Raw genomic sequence first — 23,601 nt, 5'->3', positions numbered from 1 at the left:
CTAAAGCCTTGACACCAGGAGACCCAGGGGGACAGATTTAGAGTGGGGGGCAAGCCTGACGGCAGTGGTCTCAAAGAGACAAGCTGCAGGAAAGGATCCCGAGCTCACACCCCCCTGGGTGGAGGGGAAAGAGGGGCTCTGCCCCCACCAGCGTCAGCAGTCCCCCCCACCCCCCTGGCCCAGCCCAGGAGAATCGGGAGCTTTGCAGGTTTGAAGCTGCCCTGACTCAGTTCTGTGCATCTCTGCTACGCCCATACAGTCCTAGGGGAGGGGCATGGATGGGGTTCAGGGCCACAAGGCATCCAGGACCCCGAGATGCCAAGACCCAAGAGGTGGGCTCTCTCCTTGCCTGGAAAAGTCTTCCATCAACCACCTCTGCCCCCCGCCGGGCCAGAGCCGGCTGGTTCACCCAGCAAGGCCTGACTCACCCCAGGGCCCTGGGAAGGCCGGGCAGAGTCAGGAGCTCCAGACCACTCTTCAAACCAAGACTGGACAAATTAAAGCCAGCTCGCATCACCAGGGCTGAGGAGAGCTGGGCTTCCGTACAGGAAGGCTCTCGGCTCGCCTCCCTCCCTTCCTCCCCAGAGCCAAGCCTGCCTCCACGTTCCTTTTGCCTTTGTTTCCTGAGTCAAAATGAGCAGCTGCTTCAGACAATGTGGACCAGCCTGGAAGGCCAAGACCTAGCCCAGGTTTTGTGCTAATTGCAGTGGCAGAGGACTCGTGTTTGTCCACCTCGAAAAAGAAGGAAAGGGGAAAGGGGCCGGGGGTTTACTTGAGCATCTCCTGCGCCAGGGATGGAGCAGACACCAGCTGATGAGGTGGAGGGATCACTGTGCCCACTTAACAGATGAAGAAACTGAGGTTCAAGCAACGGGGTGACCTGCCGCCACCAGGGATTTAAACCGGCAACCTCGAACCCAGACTCTCCACCACTACAAGGTACCGAGCCACAAAGTCCCCCTCTGGCCCCAAATCAGAAAGACACCAATCAGGTACTTGCTGGGTGAGAAAACTCATGGAAGAAGACGGGATCTGAAGAAAGCCTCAAAGACATGAAACTTGAAGGGGTCGCGATGGGAGAAGTGCCCCTTGGGTCATGATACTGAGAGGCCTAGGCGAGCTCCACGGTCAAGAGCACAGACCTGGGGCCAGGCGACCTGATTAGATCTGGTCTGAGCTCAGCCTCTCTAGTCCTCAGTGTTCGCATTTGAAAGACAGGCAAAATCTAGCACACTTATCTCATTGGTTTGTAGTGAAACTGAAACGACTTAAGATCTAAACTGCTCTTTTCGAGTTCCCGTCGTGGCGCTGCAGAAATGAATCTGACTGGGAACCATGAGGTTGCAGGTTCGATCCCTGGCCTCACTCAGAGGGTTAAGGATCCAGCATTGCCGTGAGCTGTGGTGTAGGTCACAGACGTGGCTAGGATCTGGCGTGGCTGTGGTATAGGCCGGCAGCTACAGCTCTGATTAGACTCCCCAGCCTGGGAACCTCCATGTGCCACAGGTGCAGCCCTAAAAAAAAAAAAAGACAAAAAGTTAAACTGCTCTTTGGTGCCTGGCTCGGTTGAGCATCACACAAGTGGGAGCTGTAGGCATCCGACGTGTCAATTAGTGTTATTAATCCTGGGGTCTGTGCAGACTCAGCGGGGGAAACCCCACCAACTGAACTCCCACCAAGTAGTCGTGTCACCCAGCCCTCCTCCCAGGAGAAGGCTGGTGGCGCGGGTCTGCCGTGACAGTGACCCTTTGCCCTTGGGGATGCCAGAGGCTGGAGGGCATGGTACAGCTCTGGGGGTGGGGGGCAGGCCTGTAGTCCCCACTCCCGGAGCTCATCCAGAAGCACGCCAGTGAGCTCAGCACGGCCTGTTTACCCTGGGCCGGCGCCAGCCGCCCCTGCCAGGAATGACTTCATCCAACAGCCACAGCGGGTGGGTGGGCAGGAGTCAGGGCTGGTGACGTGTGCAGGGCCACCCCGGGGGAGGCCTGTCAGGGACACTGCCATTCGTTCAGGGCCCAGGAACAGCTTTCAGGGCTGGGCTGGAGGGCTGAGCAAGGAGAAAGAGTGGTGAAGGCTCTTGGGCTGGGTCCGCCACGCTGCCCAAGATTACAGCTGCTTCTCACCAACTTCAAGGCAGAGGTCAAGTTCAAACACAGAAAGGTGGGCCCAGCCCACCTCAGCTCAGCCCCGAGTTGGGCACCACATCAGAAGGTTACGTGGCAGGACGCAGCGTGGGGGTCTTAATTAGCACTGACTCATCCTGCCACCCGCCCCAACCCGGGTCTCAGGGTTTTAGAAGGCAGAGGGGCCTAAAAATGGCACTCCCTGAGCGCTTCTCTCTTCCAAGTCTGAGCTCAGGAACCGAGGCAACCGCTCTTGGTCAAACACCTCACAGATTCTGAGGATGATCCTAAAACGGCAGTAAGCCCCCTTACATACCAAGGGGGATTCTTAGAAGATGAAGCTTGAATTGCTGTGAAAGGAATGACCTTCGACCTCCCAGGTAACAAAGCACTTTCATGACCACCCAGACCGTTGGGGCACATTTCCGCCCATTTTACAGATGTAGAAACTGAGACTCAGAGGGGCAGTGACTCCTCAGGGCTCCTGAGCAGCCTGGCTTAACAAGAGGAGAGGCTTCCCAGCTCTCTGACCAACGCTCCTTGGGTTAACCTCAAATTGTCATTGTAAGCAGGAATCTTTGCAAGGGAAGGGACCTGGGGCAGAGAGATGTGGGCCAGGCCAGATTTATGGGCCTTCATGGGGTCAATATGCCTTTGGCCCCTGCTCCCCACAGGTGCCGGGCAGCCCCACAGGCTTCAAGGTCTCCTGTCTGTTCCAGATACAACCGGGGCTCATTCTCAGCCTCCCTCCTCACCTTGGGCCGGTCTGCTCGGTGCAGCTTTACCTCTGCTGGCCAAATTCCTACTCGGTAATTGAGCATTTTATTCCATAGCTGTCTAGACACACGCTCCATGGGGGGACCTGGGGAGATGAAATGCAGATACGGCTGGAAGCGCCAAGGCACGCCTCAGCCTTGACCTGCGGATGGGAACACCGGGGCCGCCGGTTCCTGGTTTAACCCCATGCTGCTGTCCGCAGGCTGGTTTCCGAGTCCCCACATCAAAGCCAGCTCCTGGCTCCTGGCTGCAGACGCTCTGTCTGAGCCTCCCTCTGAAGCAGCCCCAGCCACAGGCCATCCTGCAGAGGCCAGCCCCTCTCCTAACAGCCACTTGTCACATCTCACCATCTCACCGGAGCCTCCCAGCACGCCTAGCACTACAAGCGCAGACATCCACCCCTCCGCTCGGCAGATGGGGGGGTGAGGCGGGGAAAGGGAAGAAGAGGGGTGGCAGCTCCCTTTCCTGGCACCGATTCCCAACCCCTGGGGGAGGGGAGAGGTAAATGCAATTCAGGGACCTGCAAACAGCGAGGGGAGAGCACTTCTGGCAAAAGCTCCACCCAGAGGCTGTGGGTCAGAGCTGAGAAGGCGCCTCAGGTCCCACCAGGAGAGCCTGCATGGAGCCCGCCTTGGCCCTGCAGTTCTGTGGCTCATGGTGGGCCTCCATCGGAATCCACCAAAGCTTAGGAGCAAACTGTCCCTTTGACACTGGGGATGCGCTTCCAGGACAAGGGGCATCCAAAGTGAGTCCATCACGCTGCTCAGTCTCAAGGTCACGCTCTTGCTCAAGAGACAGAAGGGTCCAGGAGACCAGAGGGAAGTCTAGGCTGAAACACACACCAGCCTCCGTCTGAAAGGGACACATTTGTGCTAGATGCTGGCCTCACAGCACAGCCGATAAGAGGGACTGGAAAGGAACACACACAGGAGTTCCCATCGTGGCACAGCAGAAACGAATCGGACTAGGAACCATGAGGTTGCAGGTTCGATCCCTGACCTCGCTCAGGGGGTTAACGATCCGGCGTTGCCGTGAGTTGTGGTGTAGGTCAAAGACGCGGCTCGGATCTGGCGTTGCTGTGGCTGTGGTGTTGGCAGGCAGCTGTAGCTCGGATTAGACCCCTATCCTGGGAACCTCCATATGCTGTGGGTGCGGCCCTAAAAAGCAAAAAAAAAAGAAAGAAAGAAAAAGGAAAGGAAGACACAGAGCCTGACCCCCGGTCACGGGCCATGCCACCCAGGTTGACGGAGGGTGTCGGAAGACCTGCGTGTGGACTCCAGACAGGCCGTGTCCATGTTAAATCACTAACTACCAGCCGTAGGCAGGATCCTAATTGTGCGGTAGACGTACTTCTGAAACCTGGAAGAGGCTGGTGCCCAGCGTGATCAAAGAAGGCGCTTCACATTCGTTTAGATTACACCAACCAACCAACCAGCGGCAGGCCTGGCAGCACCACTCCCATGAGACACTGCCTACAGGAAAAGAACTTTCTCAACAAGCATTCACTGCAGGCCTGGCACAGGAAACACAAAAGATCAATGAAAGCACCCGTGCCCTCCAGGCTTACTGCTGACGGGCAGGGCTGCACACAGCCAGCAGGACGCACAGCAGTTAAAAAAGATAAAACCCCTCTCCCTCCCGAAAAGCAGCTCAGCTTCAAATCTTCCATGAGGGTTACATATAGAGCAACACTAAAAATTATTTGGAATGGAGTTCCCGTCGTGGCTCAGCGGAAACAAATCTGACTAGTATTCATGAGGAAGCAGGTTCCATCCCTGGCCTCACTCAGTGAGTTAAGGATCCAGCGTTGCCATGAGCTGTGGTGTAGGTCACAGATGCGGCTCGGATCCTGTGTTGCTGTGGCTGTGGCTGTGGCCAGCAGCTGTAGCTCTGATTCGACCCCTGGCCTGGGAACCTCCAAATCTTCAAATATGCCATGGGTGCGGCCCTAAAAAGACCGAAAAAAAACAAAAAAAGATTTGGATGTACCAATTATGGCTTTTTTTTTTTTTTTTTTTACCCCCAGCTTCAGGTCACAGAAAACCCACCGCAAAATGGGGTAAACGTGCACCTGTCTACGGGCAGGGTGGGGGCAGGGCTGATCACTTCAAGGACAGACAGTGTCAAGAAGAGGCTCCTTCCTTCCTTTCATCTGATCAGCAGCAGCCTGTTCTCATGGTCACAAAGGGGCCACCTCCATTCCAGGCACGACAGAAAGATGTGACAATGTGGAACGAACAGGATCTTTCTCCCTCGTGTGTCCCTTCCAGAAGGGCCCAGCACATTCTTCCTCCTGGGTCCTCGGCCACCATCTGATCATAAGGTTACCCTCACCCCTCCCTCTGGCGAGGGGATGGCGGCCTCAGCCCTCAGGAGGTGCCTGGGTTAGGAATGGGGTGGGGTCAGGAGCGGACCTAAGACAACCTCAGGGCTGTGCCAGACGGGAGGAGGGGGAGGGCTGCATGGGCCACCGTCAGAGGCCACCGAAGCTTAGGGGAAATGGCTCTTTGTACAGTGGCGATCCTGACAGGTGTCTGCAGAGGGCTACACACGCCTATTCCTTCCTGCAGGCTTTGGGGCGGGGCCGGGGGGGGGCAGGGATGGGGTCAAGAGGAGGCGTCGGTGGGACTTCAAGGCCTCTCCAATGAGATCAACGCGAACAGCCTCTGGCCGTGATAAAAATGACCAGACCGTCATGGCCCCTTCCGTCCCACCGCGACTGCTGCAGAGTTCTCAGGCCTCCTGAGCACCCTGGCCTCCTCCTTCCTGCCTCCCACTAGGAAGGCCCATGGCCCGCTCCTCACCCCGCCCCTAGGGGGGCAATATACACCCCAACCAACCAGCCAGTGTATCCTGGGCTTTAAGAACAGACGTGCCCGCGTGCTGGGGCTGGCCTGCCCTGGCTATTAGAAGGTCATCTGGCTGCACCAGCAGCATCATTCTCTCTCTCTCTTTTTTTAACAGCATCTCTCTCTCTTGTAAAGTTGTGTTGCAGCCCAGTTAACTTACAAGGGTGTTGTCATTTCTGCTGCACAACAAAGTGACCCAGTTATACGTATACACACGTCCGTTCTCTCAGATTCTTTTCCCACATAGATGATCACAGACTATTGGGTAGAGGTCTCTGGGCTGTAACAGCAGGTCCCCTTGTCCAGTCGTTCCATACACCTCCGTGTACACATGCCAACCCCAAACCACCAGTCCGTCCCTCCCTCCCCCTCCCCACCTGTCCCCTTTGGTAACCATAAATTTTTCAAAGTCTGTGAGTCTGTTTCTTCTCTGCAAATAAGTTCATTTGAATCCACTTTTTTTGAGATCCCACATATAGGTGATATCACAGGATGTTTGTCTTTCATTGTCTAACTTCACTTAGTATGACAGTTTCTAGCTCCATCCATGTTCCTGCAAATACCATTATTTCACCCTTTTTTTTTTTTGGCTAAGTAACATTCCACTGTAAATATGTACCACATCTCCTTTATCCATTCCTCTGCAACATTTAGGATGCTTCCACATCTTGGCTATTGTAAATAGTGCTGCAATGAACATTGGGGTGCATGTATCTTTTCAAATTATGGTTTTTGCTGGATAGATGCCCAGGGATGGGATTGCTGGATCACATGGAAGTTCTAGTTTTAGTTTTTTGAGGAAGCTCCATACTGTTTTCCATAATGGTTGCACCAATGTACATTCCCACCATCGGTGTAAGAAGGTTCCCTTTTCTCCACACTCTCTCCAGCATTTATCATTTGTAAACTTTTGTTTGTGTCTTTGTTTGTTTTTAGGGCCACAACCACGGCATATGGACGTTCCCAGGCCAGGGGTCGAATCAGAGCTGCAGCTGCCAGCCTATACCACAGCCACAGCAATGTGGGATCCAAGCTGCATCTGTGACCTACACCATAGCTCATGGCAGTGCCAGACCCGAGCCATGTCTGTGACCTATGCTACAGCTCACAGCAACACCGGATCCTTAACCCACTCAGAGGGGCCAGGAATTGAACCCGAGTAGTTGGGTTCATTACCACTGGGCCACAACAGGAACTCCTATTTGTAGACTTTTTGATGATGGCCATTCTGGCTGGTGTTAGCAAAGTCTCTTATCTCAATAAACTCCTCTTTCTCTTCACCTCCCTATGCTGGAAATTCTTTTTCCAACCTGAGCCCACGGGCCACAACAATGTCTTCTTCAAGGAAAGCAACAGTCAAAAATTCCCACGGCAGGCAGCACAAGATACAAGTGGTCTGAGCAAAGCCCCGCCAGTGTAGACAACCCCCCCCTTATTCACGTGCCCTGTATGTCCTGTGCTCTGTCACAAGTGCACCGTCAGTCCCCAGCCACTCCTCAGGCAGATGGGACAGGTGCAGGGACTGATGGTCCCAAAGATGTTCTCCCCAGATAACTCTGCCCACCATCCAGGTGCCCAGGGGGCACCGCCAGCCACTGGAAGAGAGCTGCTCTGTGCCAGACCATCCCACATGGCAGGAGACGGGAGCAGAGCTGACCTCCAACAGGGCCACGGGGGAGTGGATGGGAAATCGGGAGAGGCCAGCTAGAGGAGGCCAAGTTCACGGTGCTCAGGGTGAGGGACTGGCCCAGGTGCTTCTCCCAATGGCAGCCTGAATTACCCTCAGACCAGCCCAGGTTGGGGGCATCGGAAGCAGACTGTGAGGCAGTCCCTGCTCCAGAGGCTCTCTGTGGGGTCGGGGCTCCCCTTGAAGGGTCGTTGCAATGGCCAATTCCCCGGAAAGAAAAGGCCTGTGCTCAGTAAGGCCTCAGATGGATGCCTTGCTTCTGGCTCATTCTCCGGTGTCAACAAAGAGTGCTACAGAAGTAACAAACAGACAACACACACACACACACACACACACTGCTACCTCGGCCCCCATAACGTGGGGGTGCCCAGTCCCAGAGAGTATGACATCTGTATTAACTCACTCTGTCCTTGGGCCACTGGACAGACTTCTCTGGGTCTCAGTTTCACCACTTCTAAAATAAGGGTGTTGAGGGAGTTCCTGGCGTGGCTCAGCAGTTAACGAACCCAACTAGCATCCATGAGGATGTGGGTTCGAACCCTGGCCTCAATCAGTGGGTTAAGGATCCAGCGTTGCCGGGAGCTGCAGTGTAGAACACAGATGAGGCTCAGATCTGGTGTTGCTGTGGCTGGGGTGTAGGCCGGCAGCTACAGCTCCAATTAAACCCTTAGCCTGGGAACCTCCATATGCCGTGGGTGTGGCCCTAAAAAGACAGGAAAAAAAAAAAAAAAAGGAGTTGACCACGTTGGAAGATAATATACGAAAGGAAAGGTACATATATATATGACCGGGTTGCTTTGCTGTAGAGCAGAAATGGACACAACAACGTAAATCAACGATACTTCAGTAAACAAAAAAAATTTTGAAAGTTAAGCAACGTCGGAAAAAAAAAAAAGAAAGAAAGAAAATAAGGAAGCGGAAGTCAAGCCCGGTGATGTCCAAGGCCATCCAGCTCCGACACTTAGGGATCTTTCCAGAAGACCTGGTAGATTTTCAAAAAGTCTATAACCAGAAAATGATTAAGTTGGCAAGATGAAAACAGGCACCAGAGTCCTTAATAAATCTCTTTTCGTACGACTCCCCTACGAGGTCAGATGATCCCGGCAAACTCTCACAGCCGAGAGAGGAAAGGGGATTCCTGGAATTCTCCAGACGCTGGCTCAGCCAGTAATCATGCAGTGAGGAGCTAAAAACAAGGAGCTATCAAGCTTTCAGCTCCGGCCACCCTGGGTTTTGCCTAAAAGCCCTTGAGGCTCCTCTCATTGCAACCTCGTTCCCTAAAGCTTGGAGAGAAGGGCAATAAAATGAACCAATAAAATGAAAAGAAAAACTGGCAACTTTTTTTTAACCTCATGACGCAAGTCAACTACTTCTTTCCCTCCCTTGCAAAGTATAAAGTGCTCCTGTTACCCAAATATTTGTGTTGCTGAATCTGCAGAAGCCGCTGTATCCGCCAGCTGCCCAGCACCCGCGTTTTCAAGGGGCTGGGGCTTGCAGGCTGGGCCTGGGTGTCGGGTGAAGTTTGCTTCAAAGGCGAACGCTACAGCAACTGGCTGAGACTCAGCTAAGTGATTCACTGTGTCTTCTGGAAACAGTTATGCTAACCTTTCATTTTCTTTAAAAAATATGCAATTGGGGAAACAGTATGTCCCCCATACACAGCAAGACGCAATGCCATTGAACTTGCCCACTGCCTGGGGAATAACAAACTAGACCGCAGAGGAGTTCGGGGAGGACTTGAGCATCGAGGACTTGCCTGGGAGACAGGGATTCAGCCCCAGGAAGGAGGGAAGGGAGTCCAGGAGGGGCTGAGGGAGGAAAGGTGGGCAGATCGGTGGACCCAGAGGAACCTGGGATCAACCACACCATCTTCAGGGCCCAGGACCAAATGGTAGACTCCTCCTTCAGAAAGGGCATAAAGAGTGCCATTAGGAATTCCTGCTGTGGTGCATCAGGTTAAGAGTCCAACTACAGGAGTTCCTGTGGTGGCTCAGTGGTTAACGAACCCACCTAGTATCCATGAGGATGCAGGTTTGATCCCTGGCCTTGCTCAGTGGGTTAAGGATCCGGCGTTGCCGTGAGCTGTGGTGTGGGTCGCAGATGCAGCTCAGATCTGGTGTTGCTGTGGCTGTGGTGTAGGCCGGCAGCTTTAGCTCCGATTCGACCCCTAGCCTGGGAACCTCCATATGCCACAGGTGTGGCCCTGACTACAGCAGCTCGGGTCTCTGCAGAGGTTCAGGTTCAATCCCCAGTCGGGCACAGTGGGTTAAAAGGAGCCAGCGTTGCTGCATCTGCAGCATAGGTCACGACTGTGGCTTGAATTCAATCCCTGGCCCAGGAATTTCCATATGTGGCAGGTGCAGCCATAAAATAAAAAATAAATTTAAAAAAAGTGCCCTTAAAATACTAAAATGTAAAGTGTTTCCTTTTCTTTCATGTTCTCTCTCTCTCGATGTGCCCCCAGGTTTCTATTTGCTGCTGAGTGATGTGCTCCCTGGGATGAGGAGATGTGTCCTCGGGAGAGCACAGGCCCAGGGGCCTCAGACACGGTGCTCTGCTCACCAGCCTCTGGACAGTCCCCTGCCAACCCAGGGCAGGGAGGTCGAGCCCAGCACCTCCCCATCCCCAGGGTCCACTGCCTCAACCCACAGGCGATGGATGACCCCCCAAGAGCAGGGCAACAGCCTCCAGCAGCAGAATGCACTAGGTGCCTGGACGGGAAGGAAAGCCTCGGCCCCACCTCTGCACAGGCGGGGTTAGCCACCATTCTCTGCCCGGGGTGCTATGGGGCGCATGCACCTGAATCTGACTCTGCACGTCTGCACTTTCAGGCAGAAGGAAGGCGGCCATGACCACTGTGTGGAGCCCGGGGTCCCAGGGGTCAGGGAAGGAAGGAAGCCAAGACCCTATCCTGGGAAGGCAGCAGGAGGAGAACCCTGTGGGCCCGAGAGGCCAAGCCCCAGCACACACTCCACCGTCTCACCAAACCCACAAAACACAAATTCAAAGATAAAATTGAAACCAAGACCTCAGGACTTCCCATCGTGGCTCAGAGGAAACGAATCCAACTAGCATCCATGAGGACACAGGTTGGATCCCTGGCCTCCCTCAGTGGGTTAAGGATCCGGCATTGCCATGAGCTGTGGTGTGGGTTTGCAGATATGGCTCGGATTTGGCGTTGCTGTGGTTGTAGTGTAGGCTGGTGGCTACACCTCCAATTCGCCCCCTAGCCTGGGGAATCTCCATGGGTGGTGGGTGCGGCCCTAAAAAGACAAAAATAAATAATAAACAAATAATAAAATAAAATAAAATGGACACCTCAGAGCACTAACCCCTCAAGCATGGAGCCTGTGAGTGCACAGGTCATGTGCCCATAAAGCAGCCACGCCAGAAAAAGAGGTGACAGACCAAGAATGAGACGCTTGGGATTCAGATTAGAGGTGGGGGAGGTGTTCAGCGATGACAAGGTCAAGGGTACATCAAGGGATGGGGGTGGGCAGTGAGCAGGTGAGCCCAGAGGCCGGGCTGGGAAGGACCTGCTACCTGACACGGAGGCAGTACGTGTGGGAAGAACGGGGGTGGTCAAGTCACCACCATCCGTGTCCCCAAAGTGACATATTATAGCTGCCCTCCAGCAGGGGAGGAGGGGAAGGGGGGGGAACGAGGGGGAGGGTGGCTGGGGTGGGGGCGGGGAGGTTCAGATGGGAGAAATAGGAGAAGTGGGGGAGATGGAAGGAAAGAGGAAAAGAACGGGGGATGACCACGCAAAAACAAAAGAGGGAAAGAACAAAGGAAACCGCCCTCCTCCTCCTCCTCCTCCCACTGTTTACGAACCATCGCCACAATGTTTAGTCTCCTGAAAGCTACAGCAAGAAGCTCTGGCATTTCAAATAGTCAAAAACAGCAAGAGTAAGTCTTGCGGTGTAAACTACAAAACGTCAACAGTTCTACAGGGGAGCCCCATGGCCAGGGACTATATATATTCTGGGGCATCGAGAGAAGGAAACGGATCGATCGTCTCATCGGGCATAGGGAACGCGTCCCCATCCGTCAGCCCCTCCACTTTTAATCCCTCCCCTCTTCTCCGGTGACGTCAAGTTGGCCACTGTTGCCACAACACGGGTTGCCACCCAATATTATGAAAATCAATGGATGTGAAAGTGAATACATGAATAAACAAACCAGATCTTAAAAGATGCATCAGGATTTAAAAATTGGGTTTACTCCAATATTTGGGGTGAGCCAAGGCCAGGCATTTACGTCTGGATAACTGACGCTGGATGCAGCCTGGTTTTCAGGCGTCTGTAATGTTGCAGGCTCCGGGCTCAGGTGGACAAAGGCGCAACCCTTGCCAACCTTCCCTGCTGGGAGCGGTCGTGGTCTCAACTCTGGTTGGTTCCGTGCACGATACATAGCAGCCATTTGCTGGCTGCCAAACTGAATTAAAGACACAGTGGCTCCTTGTCTGCTACTATTTAGAGCTTGTATGGTCCTGTATGCAGGGAAGTTGACCAGGATATAACACTCTTGTAAAAAAATTTTTTAATTCTTTTTTTTTTTCCTTTTTACAGCCACACCTGCAGCATATGGAAGTTCCCAGGCTAGGGGTCGAATCCGAGCTGCAGCAACAGGGCACAGCCACAGCCACAGCAAAGTGGGATCTGAGCCACATTTACAACCTACACCGTAGTGTGTGGTAACGCCAGATCATTAACCCACTGAGCAAGGCCAGGGATCAAACCTGCATCCCCACGGACACTATGTAGGGTTCTTAACCTGCTAAGTCACAACAGGAACTCCTATTTTTTTTAATCCTTAAAGACATATAAACTCCTCTACATGAGGCTCATTACAATAAGTTAACTTGTCTATATTCATGACATAAAATGCTGGCATAGAAAATATTCTAACCACAGGGCCAAGGGTTTCTAGGAGCTGCCTGGTAGCCAAAGCAGAGAAGGACATACCATGAAACATATGTTCTTATTAGCAGATTCTGGTGCCTTATTTAACAAAAGGGACTTCTTGATTAGCACCAGACTATGAGTCCTCAGTTCATCAGAATGTCTTATTTCTGCCCTGCTATAGAAAGCAGTCTAGATGGTTCTAGGAAGCCACTCTGGGAAATAGCCTCCACTCTGCCATGACCGAGAGGTCACCAGCTCATTACAAACCCCTTGCACTTCTAGACTCTCAGGAGACTGACCTCATAAAAAGTTGGAGCTTTCCAGAGTTAGACCAGGAATCCCAAAGAACAATAAGAGACGCAGACAATAGGCAGAGGAACTATCCAGAAGCATCAGCTCGTGTTCTGGAGGGGGCTCTCCTAAACTCACTGGGAAATACGTCTGTACGTGGTCCAAAGGCAAGGTCTCAGGCGAGGCAGAGAAGGAAAACTAAGCAGCTCTCGTGGCCCCCACTCTCCCCCTTGGCTGGCTCTATCTATCCTTCATGTCTCAGCTTGGATGTTACCTCCTCATTAAGCCTCTCTGTCTTCACTACCTTCAGACAACTTCACAGCCCTGGGGGCCTTCCACCACATCTTCCCTCTGTTTCTTCTTTGTACCTATTACCCCAGTCTAGCTTACCTGTCCCTGCACCACATGTGAGCTCCGTGGCTTTTGCCCATTGCTGGCACATCCTCAGAACCTAACACAGTGCTTGGTCCAAGAGATGCTCAATAAATATGTATAGACTCTATGAGTGAATAAAGAATAACTGAAAGAATGGACCAACTAGACCTTAAGAGATCATTAGGACTTTTAAAATTGGATAATAATGTGCAAAACATCTTTGGACTCACAAAATTCTTCTCTATTGATATAACTGAGAAATGGGTCAGAACTAAGGCCTCTCTCTGTTTAATCAGGCAAGACCGAAGCATCTTCTCCAGCAAAGAAACACAGTCTCCCCAAGAATAAGAGCAAAAGAGATCAGCTGCTCTGTCCTTTTCCCCTGAGGTCGCCCGAGTCTTTTTTTTTTTTTTGTCTTTTGTCTTTTTAGGGCCACACCTACAGTATCTGGAGGTTCCCAGGCTAGGGGTCCAATTGGAGCTACAGCTGCCAGCCCGCACCACAGCCACAGCAACGCAGGGTCCGAGCCACAACTGCAACCTACATCACAGCTCATAGCAACACCGGATCCTTAACCCACTGAGTGAGGCCAGGGAGCCAACCCGCAACCTCATGGTTCCTAGTTGGATTCGTTTCTGCTGTGCCACAACGGGAACTCCCTCACGCGAGTCTTAAAAGCACATTTTGTTCCAAGCACACTGGGCTCCTCTAGAACAACGTGCTAATCATCTTCCACTGGAGCTGGCAAAGCTCTTTCTCTGAAAGGCCACAAAGTAAGTGCTTTCAGCTTCACAGGCCACGGGGTCTCCAATCCAGCTACTCAACTCTGCTGCTGTGGAGCAAAAGCAGCCACAGACTCCACAAAAGCAAATGGGCACGCTGTGTTTCAATAAAACTTTATTTACACAAACAGCCGGAGGGCCGGATTTGGACTGCAGGCCACAGCTGGCCAACCCCTGGGTCCCTAGACCCTGCTCCACACTCACTGAACTGGCACAGGGCATCCACGTCTGCCCTTCCCGCTCAGCAAAAGGGACAGGAGACATTCACCTACAAATTCAGTCCCAACAACCTGGGAGTCACTTGGTCAGAACCATAAATCAGAGTCTTAGTCCAATCCCCTGAAGAGAGAACGCCAACATTGGGGGGGGGGGGGAAAGGCATTACCATATTAAGAGAAAAACATAGCCAAAGAATTTCCTTAACAATCAACTAAGTTCTTGAAATGGGTCCAGAGAACACACAAGGGCTCGGTTTTGATAGTTTGGGGAACTGAAATATTTTCACATTCCACAAGAAGCTGCACTCTGAACAATAAGCAGCCACGTCCCTGTTAGCCTCTGGACCAAGGCCAGTCCAGAGCAAAAAGCTGCTTCCACTTCAGCGTCTGGCTTGACCTCACCTCATGAAATATGGATTCACCTCCCCCTAAAAATGGTAAAAATCCATACGGTAACAGGAGCCTCGTAGCCCCAGTAAGGTCTGTGGCCTCTTCAGCCAATGCCACGCGGGCCTTTGAGCTCAGGGAGAGAGAGAGAGGAGAGACCACAAAACAACCAGGACAGAGGCAGTGGGGAAAAGAATTCAAAATGGAAAAACACAGAAACACAATACGAGGGTAACTATGGTACTGGAAGCCACATTCCAGGCTCCCGCCAGCGTTACCAGGATGAGGGACGGGCTGCAGAAGATGCGGAGCTGGTCCAGCACGGGCTCGGCCTTATCTGATTCACTCTGGGACAAGCTCGGGCGGCTGAGTCAGCGCCTTCTGACAATCAGGTTGTCTGAGGAGAACTGGCTGCAGGCACGGGGGGCATGAGTCATGCTTGGTACATGCCACCCCTCCCTCACCATCGTCCCCAGGCCGCCTGGACCCTCCTTGCTCAGAGAAGTCGGGGCAGGCCAGGTTCCGAGGGGCTGGCCTGCAGAGACCAGGGCCGCCTCGACAGCTTCTGGGGCTCGTGCATGGAGGGCCCCTCGCCCCCAGAGGGACCCCAGTTCTGAACTTGATGACAGGTGGCGTCAGCTTTTCTGGCCTCTGCAGCCAGCTCAGCGGTGAGAGGACCCTCTGCCAACGAAGCACCCCCAGGCCCAGGGGTCTCACACTTCAGCCACTTCAAACAGGGCCATAGGTGCCATCTGGCCCAGAGCTGCCCAGGGCCGGATGCAGGCCTGGAGGTGAGGCTGAAAAACCACCTCGCCAGCCTCCCCGAGGCTGCTTCCAAATATTCCCCTAGTTGCTGGCGTCAGGGAAACGCACCCACAGGTAACTGCACCACCTCCCAGGGCTTTGAGCTCCCAATGAGCACAGAGCTACAGGCCCCAGCAAAGCCACCCACACTTCAGGCAACCCCTGGGATCCAACGAGCATTGGCCTCAGAGTCTGGGGAGCCGGGAGTGCTGCTCTGTCACCAGCCTGCCACGTGGTCACCTCCTTGTCTGGAAGGAGGGGCTCAGCTCGCAGCAGGAGCCCTAGGGCCCTCCTGCTCCCCCAGCCCACGGGCCTTGCCTCCTTCTGAGCAGAGGGCTCTGCGTGCACACTCAGGGCACTGTCGCTGGGCACCTACTACATGACAAGTGAGCAAGACAGGTGTGCCCCTCACACGGCAGCAGCAGGGGGAAACTTGAACCCGGAAGTCAATATGACAACTGTAGCTATGATGAGGATGGGAGGAAGGGAACATGAAAGGAATGCAATCACCTCTGGGGCTCTGTGTCCCCGGAGTGACGGGGGTGGACTGGGACAAGGGGCAAGAAGGGCTGTCTGGGGCAGAATTTATGCTGAGGCCGGGAAGGTCCCCTACGGAGGCGCTGGAAGGGGACATCCGCCCCCGGCCCTGGGAGGCAAGGCAAGGCCCCAGGAGAAGAGCCTCCCTTTGTAGGAGCTGGCAGCAGAGAGCAGGGCAAGCAGAGTGGGGGAGGGATGGGGGATCAAAGAGAGTGGGAGAGCGGGGTACCCATCAGGCTGGGTGGGCCTTCAAGGCCCTAGTAAGGAGTTTAGGCTCTCTCTGTAAGAACAGGGGGAAACGGGGTTTATACAGGGCACACAGGACACGATCCAAACATTGCAATCATCAAACACAAGACATATGCCTTCCTCCCGCCTGTTTCCCGAGCAACACAGCTGGACGAACAGCTGGGACAAAAGTAACTGTCCTTTCCCATCTTCCGCAATACATCCCCCGTCTTGCACTCTGGCCGAAAGAAACAAATATTCTCAAATATTCGCTCTCTTCCCTCTCTCCCTCTCTCTCCCCCATCCTCCCTGAACGACTCAGCAAAAAAAAAAAAAAAGCAGCATGGACAAAATGCTGCCTTTGGATAAAATGTTGAAATGTTCTACCAACACGGCCCCGCGTCATGTTAAGCACATTTGGAAACAGTTTTTATCTGAGGCTGAACTAGTTTGCCCTCAAAGCTGCTTTCTATTAAACTGTTTGCCTGCACGCTGTCCTTCCTTCCTGCAGCTGGCATTCCCTCCCGGGTGAACACCGGCCCCGGCCGAGGCCCGAGGCAAGGCGAGCTGCACATCCGAGGGCAGAAGCACAGAAAGCGATGCCCAGCCTGGCCGCGGTTAGAGGCGATGGGCCTGCGCGGGGCCAGCCTGTGCTCCAGCTTGGTGGGGGCAGCAGACCAGGAAGGGACGGCCGCTCCTCCTTCCAAAGGTTCTCCCAGCTCCAGACTCCGAAGGGAACGTAAGCGCACATGTGTCTGCTCAGCAGTGAGAAGAAAAGCGTTCTTTGGTTACAAGCCCAGAAACGTCTCTGGCACCTTCAAGCCGAGGGAGGTGGACTGAAAATGGGCGGGGGTGGGGGGCTTGAAGGATGGAAGGGAAAGGAGGCGGATCCGGCTCGGAAAGAGGAGGAACGCAGACAGCACTGGGGTCTCGGCGGCCGGGGTGACAGGGCTTCCGCCATGTAGTTTTTCTGCAGGTGACATCCAGCGGCAGCTCCAAGCGGAGGATGTGCTTGGTCTGGTGGGTGCCGTGTCCCCCTCCTGACCCAGGGGGTGGGGTGCTAGGACCGAGCTCCCCCTCAGACTGTCCAACGGGGGAGAAGTGGACCCAGAAGGCAATGCTGGCCGCTGCTCCCAGGAAGAAAGGGGAGGGGTGGGGGACAAGCGGGCAGTGACAACAGATGTCCGTGGCCATTTCCATTCATGAAAAGGAGCAGGAATGGCCCGCTCAGGAAGGAGGTTAGCTGTTGGTAAGAGAGGACCTTTCAAGAGAAATCTTGGGGCTGGGGGAGGAAATGGGCCCAGACAGAGGCCGCTAACTTAACCACTGAGCCTGTGTATGTGGGGACAGTCACACCAGTGTCACGGGGTCATCAGGAAGTGTTCCTGGGGAGTGGGGGCGCTGGGCCACGACCTCACATGACACGTGCCATTTGGACCGATTTCCCTCCTCCAGCCCAACCGTGTTCGGTTCTGTTCTGCTTCCACTGAGATTTCTTTCCTGCTCTATTTCTTGTTCCTGAGGTGACACTGCGCCAGGCCGCCCCGCCCCCTCCCCTAGTTATAACATCGTGTGCTGGACAAATCCGTATTCACCGAGGGTGAAATTTCAGGCTTCTTCCAAAACTGAGCCTCATTCCAAGCCAAGTCTCCGCCCCTGTGCCTAAATACTCAATCATCAAACTAAGGGAACAACATGGAAAGAGCTGGAAGCGATGGTTTCCCTCTCCGCCCTTCCAACTCCTATCAGCAAAAAAAAGCAGTTTAGTCAGTGGAAACCAGTCTCTTGTGTGGGTGTCTGCAATTTAATATCCTTTCATTTCCGATTCCATTTTGAAAAGCCACATTAGTTCAACTTTAAATTTTCAAGCTCCCTTTTCTTGGGCTAGAAACGCATCTCAAATAGCAAGTTGCTGGCAGAAGGGCGAGCCTCCCGGGAACAGCGAGAGCCGGGTCAGGAACACCCTGCAAGGCTGGGCCTGTTGAGAGGGTTCTCGTCCTGCCTGGACATGCCAGGGGACAGGAGATACACCCTCCACCTTGGCTTAAAATCGGAAAAGAATATCTCCCAGGCAGGGCAGTCACACGGGAGGCACCCACCTGTGCCAAATAATGAAATTACTCCCTGGGAGCAGCGTCCGGCCCAGCACCCTGCCTGCAGAGAGCCCCCTGGGCTGGCCGGCTGCCAAGGGCTCTGAGGAGCTGACAAGTCCCGAGGGTGGCCACAGGATGTGCTATTCTGGCCGGCCTCCTTCCGGTGAGACTAACCACATCCTAGACACCTTCCGAGCAGCCTAAACCGGGGTGCGCCAGCCTCCCCGGGGGCTATTTAAAGTTAAGTCATCCCCTTACACCAAAAGGCCAGGTTGCAACCCTCCCATAATGCCCAAGGGCTTGGGGAGCCTGGCTGGCTTGGGAGGCTGTCACTGCCCCATGGCATCGCTGTGTGACCTCAGACAGGTTACTTAAGCTCTCTGGAGCCCCGTTTATTCCCATGCAAAATAGGCGTGCTACAGCTATCTCGCAGATTAGAGGACAATTATGAAGGAAGGCAAAGCCTGGTCCAGCTTTGGAGCTTATCAATACAAGTTATTATGCTCATATTGTGGCTGATAAACACATTTGGAAAGATTAGCTGCTACAGAAATTCCACAGTAGCCTAACAGAAATAATATGCAATTGCAACACCGGTAAAGGCCAATTACCTACACTGGGCACAGAGTCTGTTTCTGTCCCGATGAACAACACAGACAAAGACAGCCTACGTCCTACGATGCGGGTCTGACTTCACAGCCTGCATCCAAGTCAAACGTACAGAGAGCTGGTTAAGAAGATCCCTCCTGGCTCCCAGCCTGTGCTTTTTTCCTGGGCCAGCCGCAAAGTTCCAACCTAACCTGATTCCTCCTTCAGATGAAGTCTGGCCAGTGACAAGGTCATGGAGAAACCAGAAAGCACAATCTCACTGGGCACCTGCCGCAGAGTCAACCAAACCTCTGCAACCCACGTACCACGTACCAGCAGCTGGGGACTCTTGATGGCCTCAGAAAAATCAGATTTAATTTCAGATGTGAAGACTCTGCTAAACATATTAACAGAGCAAAAGCGACTGCCAGGAGAATATTGCAACAGGAAGCACACCGTTTCCCAAACTGAGCTTTTTAAGTCTCAGTTTGGGGGGGGAGGGGATTTCCTTGGACACTCAGATCACTGTAGTTTGGGGAACACAGCCCCTTTGTGGGAGAGTCATATGCACGTTAGCATATCAAAAGCTCTGAGAAGTTCTATGAGGGAGAAACCCATTAGCTTTGGGTTTTGTTTTGCTTTGTTTGATGGTCCAGGCACATGGAAGTGCCAGGGCCAGGGATTGAACCTGAGCTGCAGCTGCAGCAACACTTGATCATGGACTGAATCTACTGCACCTGGCTGGGGATCAAACCCACACCTCCACTGTGACCCGAGCCACGACAGTCAGATTCTTAACCCACTGCGTCCTGGTGGGAACTCCCCATTAACTTTGTTTTATGTCAAGGTTTCCAAAACTTTTTCAAGTGTGGAGTATTGTTTTAAAACACATCTCTTTTGTTTTGTTTTCTTTTCTTTTTGTTCTACCCAGTTACATGAAGGGTTTCTTGCTCTTTCGGGAGCTTTAAGGTCTGAACGCTGGCTTAAGGCCAGTGTTCAGGAGATGTTCTGTGCAAATGGTTCTACATGTAGATGGATTTTTTTTTTGTCTTTTTGCCTTTTCTAGGGCCACTTCCGCAGCATATGGAGGTTCCCAGACTAGAGGTTGAATCAGAGCTGTAGCCACCCGCCTACTCCAGAGCCACAGCAACTCAGGATCTGAGCCAAGTCTGCAACCTACACCACAGCTCACGGCAACACCGGATCCTCAACCCACTGAGCGAGGCCAGGGATCAAACCCACAACCTCATGGTTCCTAGTCGGATGTGTTAACCACTGAGCCATGACGGGAACTCCCAGATGGATTTTTTGTTTTGATGTGTTTGTGGGAGAAGGTGAGCCAATGTCTCACTCTTCTGCCATCTTGATCCCACCTCCCAAAATATATCTAGTAACTCTGCAAAAACCCAATATGGGAGACATGGTTTGTTTTCAGAGCAGCTGTTTCCATGCTAATGATGGCTAACTTCAAAATCCAGTAAATTCTCTTTACATGGTGAGTGCACAAATGAACAAAACTCTGTAGCAACAATTGCCTCGAGGACAGGAATGAAAGCGAAACTGCTTTCCTACTAAATTCTTGATCAACCCATTGCTTTCTTTTATGAAAATTTAAAACACTATTAGGCACAAGTGAAACCACCTACAGAAAAGAAACAAACTCGCAGACGTGGAGAACAGGCTTGTGGTGGCCAAGGGGGACGGGGAGGGAGTGGGTGGACTGGGAGTCTGGGGTTAATAGATGCAAACTATGGCATCTGGAGTGGATGAGCAATGAGATCCTGCTGTAGAGCACAGAGAACTAAATCTAGTCACCTGTGATGGAACACGATGGAGGATAATGTGAGAAAAAGAATGTACACACACACACACACACACACACACACACACACGACTGGGTAAACTGCTGTACAACAGAAATTGACAGAGCACTGTAAATCAACTGTGATAGAAAAAATAAAAATCTTAAAAATAAATAAATAAAAGATGACGGTCCGAACTCTGATCTCAGAGCCTGCTTGTTAAAGAAGCTTCCATGCGCTCCCTCCCCTCTCTCAGCCCAGGCCACCCTCAGCCTCTCCCAAATGCTGGCCTTTGGCCCAGACTTGACTGGTTCGGTCCCACTTTACAATCTCAGGAAATCGGGGAGTTCCGGTGCCTTCTGACCTCTCCTGGTTTGGCCACATGTCAGCCAAGGCACCTGAGAACTTGGCCCCGCAGGTGGGAACACCCTTACCTGATGGTCAATTTTGATAAGCGCGATGTCTGCCTTCTCATCCACATCTTTGATTTTGGCTTCGTAGGTGGCGCCGTTCTTCAGCTCGACTTTGACCCGGTGCTTGTTGGTCACCACGTGGGCATTTGTCACAATCAGTCCATCTTCGGACACGATAAACCCAGACCCACTGGCCACCGGTACTTCCCTCTTAGAAAAAGGAAGCCTAGAACCAAAAGGAGTAGCCCGTTAACACCGTAACATCAGTACTTTGACACTTTGATGGACTAGTTCTGTAACAGTAACATACCTCTAGCAATTGCTACTTTTACATTTGGGGTTTATTTAAGTTAAAAAAAAAAAGGGGGACAGCAGTTCCTATCATGGCTCAGTGGTAACAAATCCGACTAGTATCCATGAAGACGCAGGTTCAATCCCTGGCCTTGCTCAGTGGGTTAAGGATCCAGCATGAGCTGTGGTGTAGGTTGCAGGAGCAGCTCGGATCTGGCTTTGCTGTGGCTGTGGTGTAGGCCAGCAGTTGCAGCTCTGTTTTGACCCCTAGCCTGCGTACCTCCATATGCCATGGGTGTGGCCCTAAAAAGACACACACACACACACACACACACACACACACACACACAAAGGGACACTATGCATCCAAAAATTCCACTTGGAAAATACTTCTAAGGAATCTCTTCAGAACCAGAGGTTCTTCAAAAATCTAGAAGGGTCAAGAGTATAGATTTAAATAGAGTCAAACAGGAGAATAATCCCAGGGGAGAAAGGCTTATCTTCCTATTGAACTATATTCCGTGACACTTTCAAGTGTGGACAACAGCTCTGACGTTTTGCTGATGGCAGTGTTTTGGTGGGAGTTTCCGAGGCTGTTGAAAAAAGCAAGGCCCTCTTTACTTGCGAAACAGTTCGATGTGAACCACAGCAGGAGCGATTTTCTCCACCACGTCGGCAATAAAGTTGTATTTGTGGCGCAAACTGTTGGGATCTTCTTGCCCTGAGAACAGAAACAAAGACAAGACGCTTAACGATGCTGGGCTCTGCGCTGGGCTCATTTGGAGCAAAGGTCTGGGTCAGAGGAGCCAACAAACCTGAAGGGGATGGTGAGGACAAGACCCCAGACCTGGGCTGAGTTGCAAAGATCCTTGGCTTTTGAGGAAATAGCTCTTCAGGTAAGACAGCAAAATCCCCCCAAGGGGGCCATTGTGCTTGGCTTCCTCGCTCTCGATAGTTTCACGGGAAGAGATGTTGAGCCAGAGATACCAGCAAATACCCGGGCATCCTACCAGGGACTCTGAACAGTTGGTCCCCCAAGGGTCACCTGGCCATGACAGCATCCGCTGCCTGTGTCCCTCCCTCCCCAGCTCCTGCAGCATCAAGGCTGCCCTTCTTGGCACACAGCCACCATGGTGGGCAGGAGGCTGAGGCTGTTTTTGATGAGATGCCCATCAGATGTTTTAGATCTCAAAGGCTATTATGAAAAAGCATTAAGGCAAAGGCGCCGAGCCTGTCATTCCCACTGTCTGTCCCCTCGGCAGTTTTCCAGCACACCTTAGCCATGCATTCCATCCCCCAGCCCCAGGGACATCCCGGGTCAAAAGGCATAAGAGATGCCTTGATACTGCTGGAAAAAAAAAAAAAAAAAAAAAAAAACAGAAAAATCCAATGATCAATTCTGTCTATAAATATGCACTCTCATTAGGGACCCCCTAAAGGGCGAGCATTTGCAGAGCTGCTTTCAGACAAAGCCATCACAGCTTGCTCCCAGCCAGGCAAAAAGGTAGCTGCCACCAGCCCCATGCACACACCGCTGACAGCTGACTCAGAAATGAGCTCCTGGAGACTTGGGGTCCAGGAGCCCCCGGCTGGCCCGCAGGTGGCAAAGGCAGCCTGTGTCTCCTCCTCTGACCTCAGACCCCTGCCTCCTGCTGACAGCCCTGAACTGCAGAGGGGCTCAGGCCATGTGCAGCCAGAAACCCCCACTGCCCTCCCTTCCCCTTCTCTCTGCCCAGGGATGCACATGGCAGCTCCGTCAGCCCCGCAGCCACTAGGGCCAAACAGAAACTCAAAGGCAGCCTTCAGAAACCTTCAGAGCCATCTGACAGTGCAATCTTAGACCTCATGCATCCCAAAGCGTTAAATTGAGGCTGGTATTGTGTGTCTTTTTTTCTATGAGATTTTGGTAGTGATTCACTTTTAGCATATTTTACGGAAGTGTTGACCCAGGATGGCTTGGAAATGAAAGGAAGAGAAACCTGATCCTTCACCACGGACGACGGTCTGACAAGCAGGGGTCTACCTGCTCACAGCTCACGAGGCAGGATGCACAGGAGCCTGAAGTTTCAAAGGAAACCAGCAGCCTGCAACGCTGGCCCCTCGCCAACCAGAGGGCCTGTGCGCCCTGCCCCCAGCACACACGCACCTGCCACACCTGCGCCCATACCCCCACACATACATGCTCCCACACATACACTCACACACACTCTCACACTCATGAGCATGCACACACATCCATACACTCACAGGTACACATACACAAACACATACACACACATACACACTAATGCACACAGACTCTGACTCTCGAAGAACCACACATACACACACACACAATCTACACTCACACACGTGCATACACACTTCTCTGTGCGAGGGGCACGGCCATTCCCCAGGCTCTGGGCTGTGAAAACTGTGACATCCTCAAGTCCCCTGCGGCTCTCAGAGC

At 52.8% G+C, this 23,601-nt stretch overlaps 1 protein-coding gene across 1 annotated transcript in view; it reads right to left on the bottom strand.

Annotated features, from left to right (window-relative positions):
* The window catches only part of HTRA1 (HtrA serine peptidase 1), a 60,636-nt gene that overhangs the window by 10,720 nt on the left and 26,315 nt on the right, over positions 1 to 23,601 (bottom strand). Inside the window, exons 2-3 of the mRNA XM_047760890.1 lie at positions 21,774 to 21,873; positions 20,883 to 21,087 (exon numbers count right to left, since the gene is read on the bottom strand). Of these exons, the coding sequence (XP_047616846.1) occupies positions 20,883 to 21,087; positions 21,774 to 21,873 (305 nt within the window). The remainder of the gene's footprint in view (positions 1 to 20,882; positions 21,088 to 21,773; positions 21,874 to 23,601) is intronic.

Source organism: Phacochoerus africanus, chromosome 15 (genome assembly GCF_016906955.1).
Source record: "Phacochoerus africanus isolate WHEZ1 chromosome 15, ROS_Pafr_v1, whole genome shotgun sequence".
Lineage (NCBI taxonomy): Eukaryota > Metazoa > Chordata > Mammalia > Artiodactyla > Suidae > Phacochoerus > Phacochoerus africanus.
This window is presented reverse-complemented; position numbering and strand designations above follow the sequence as displayed.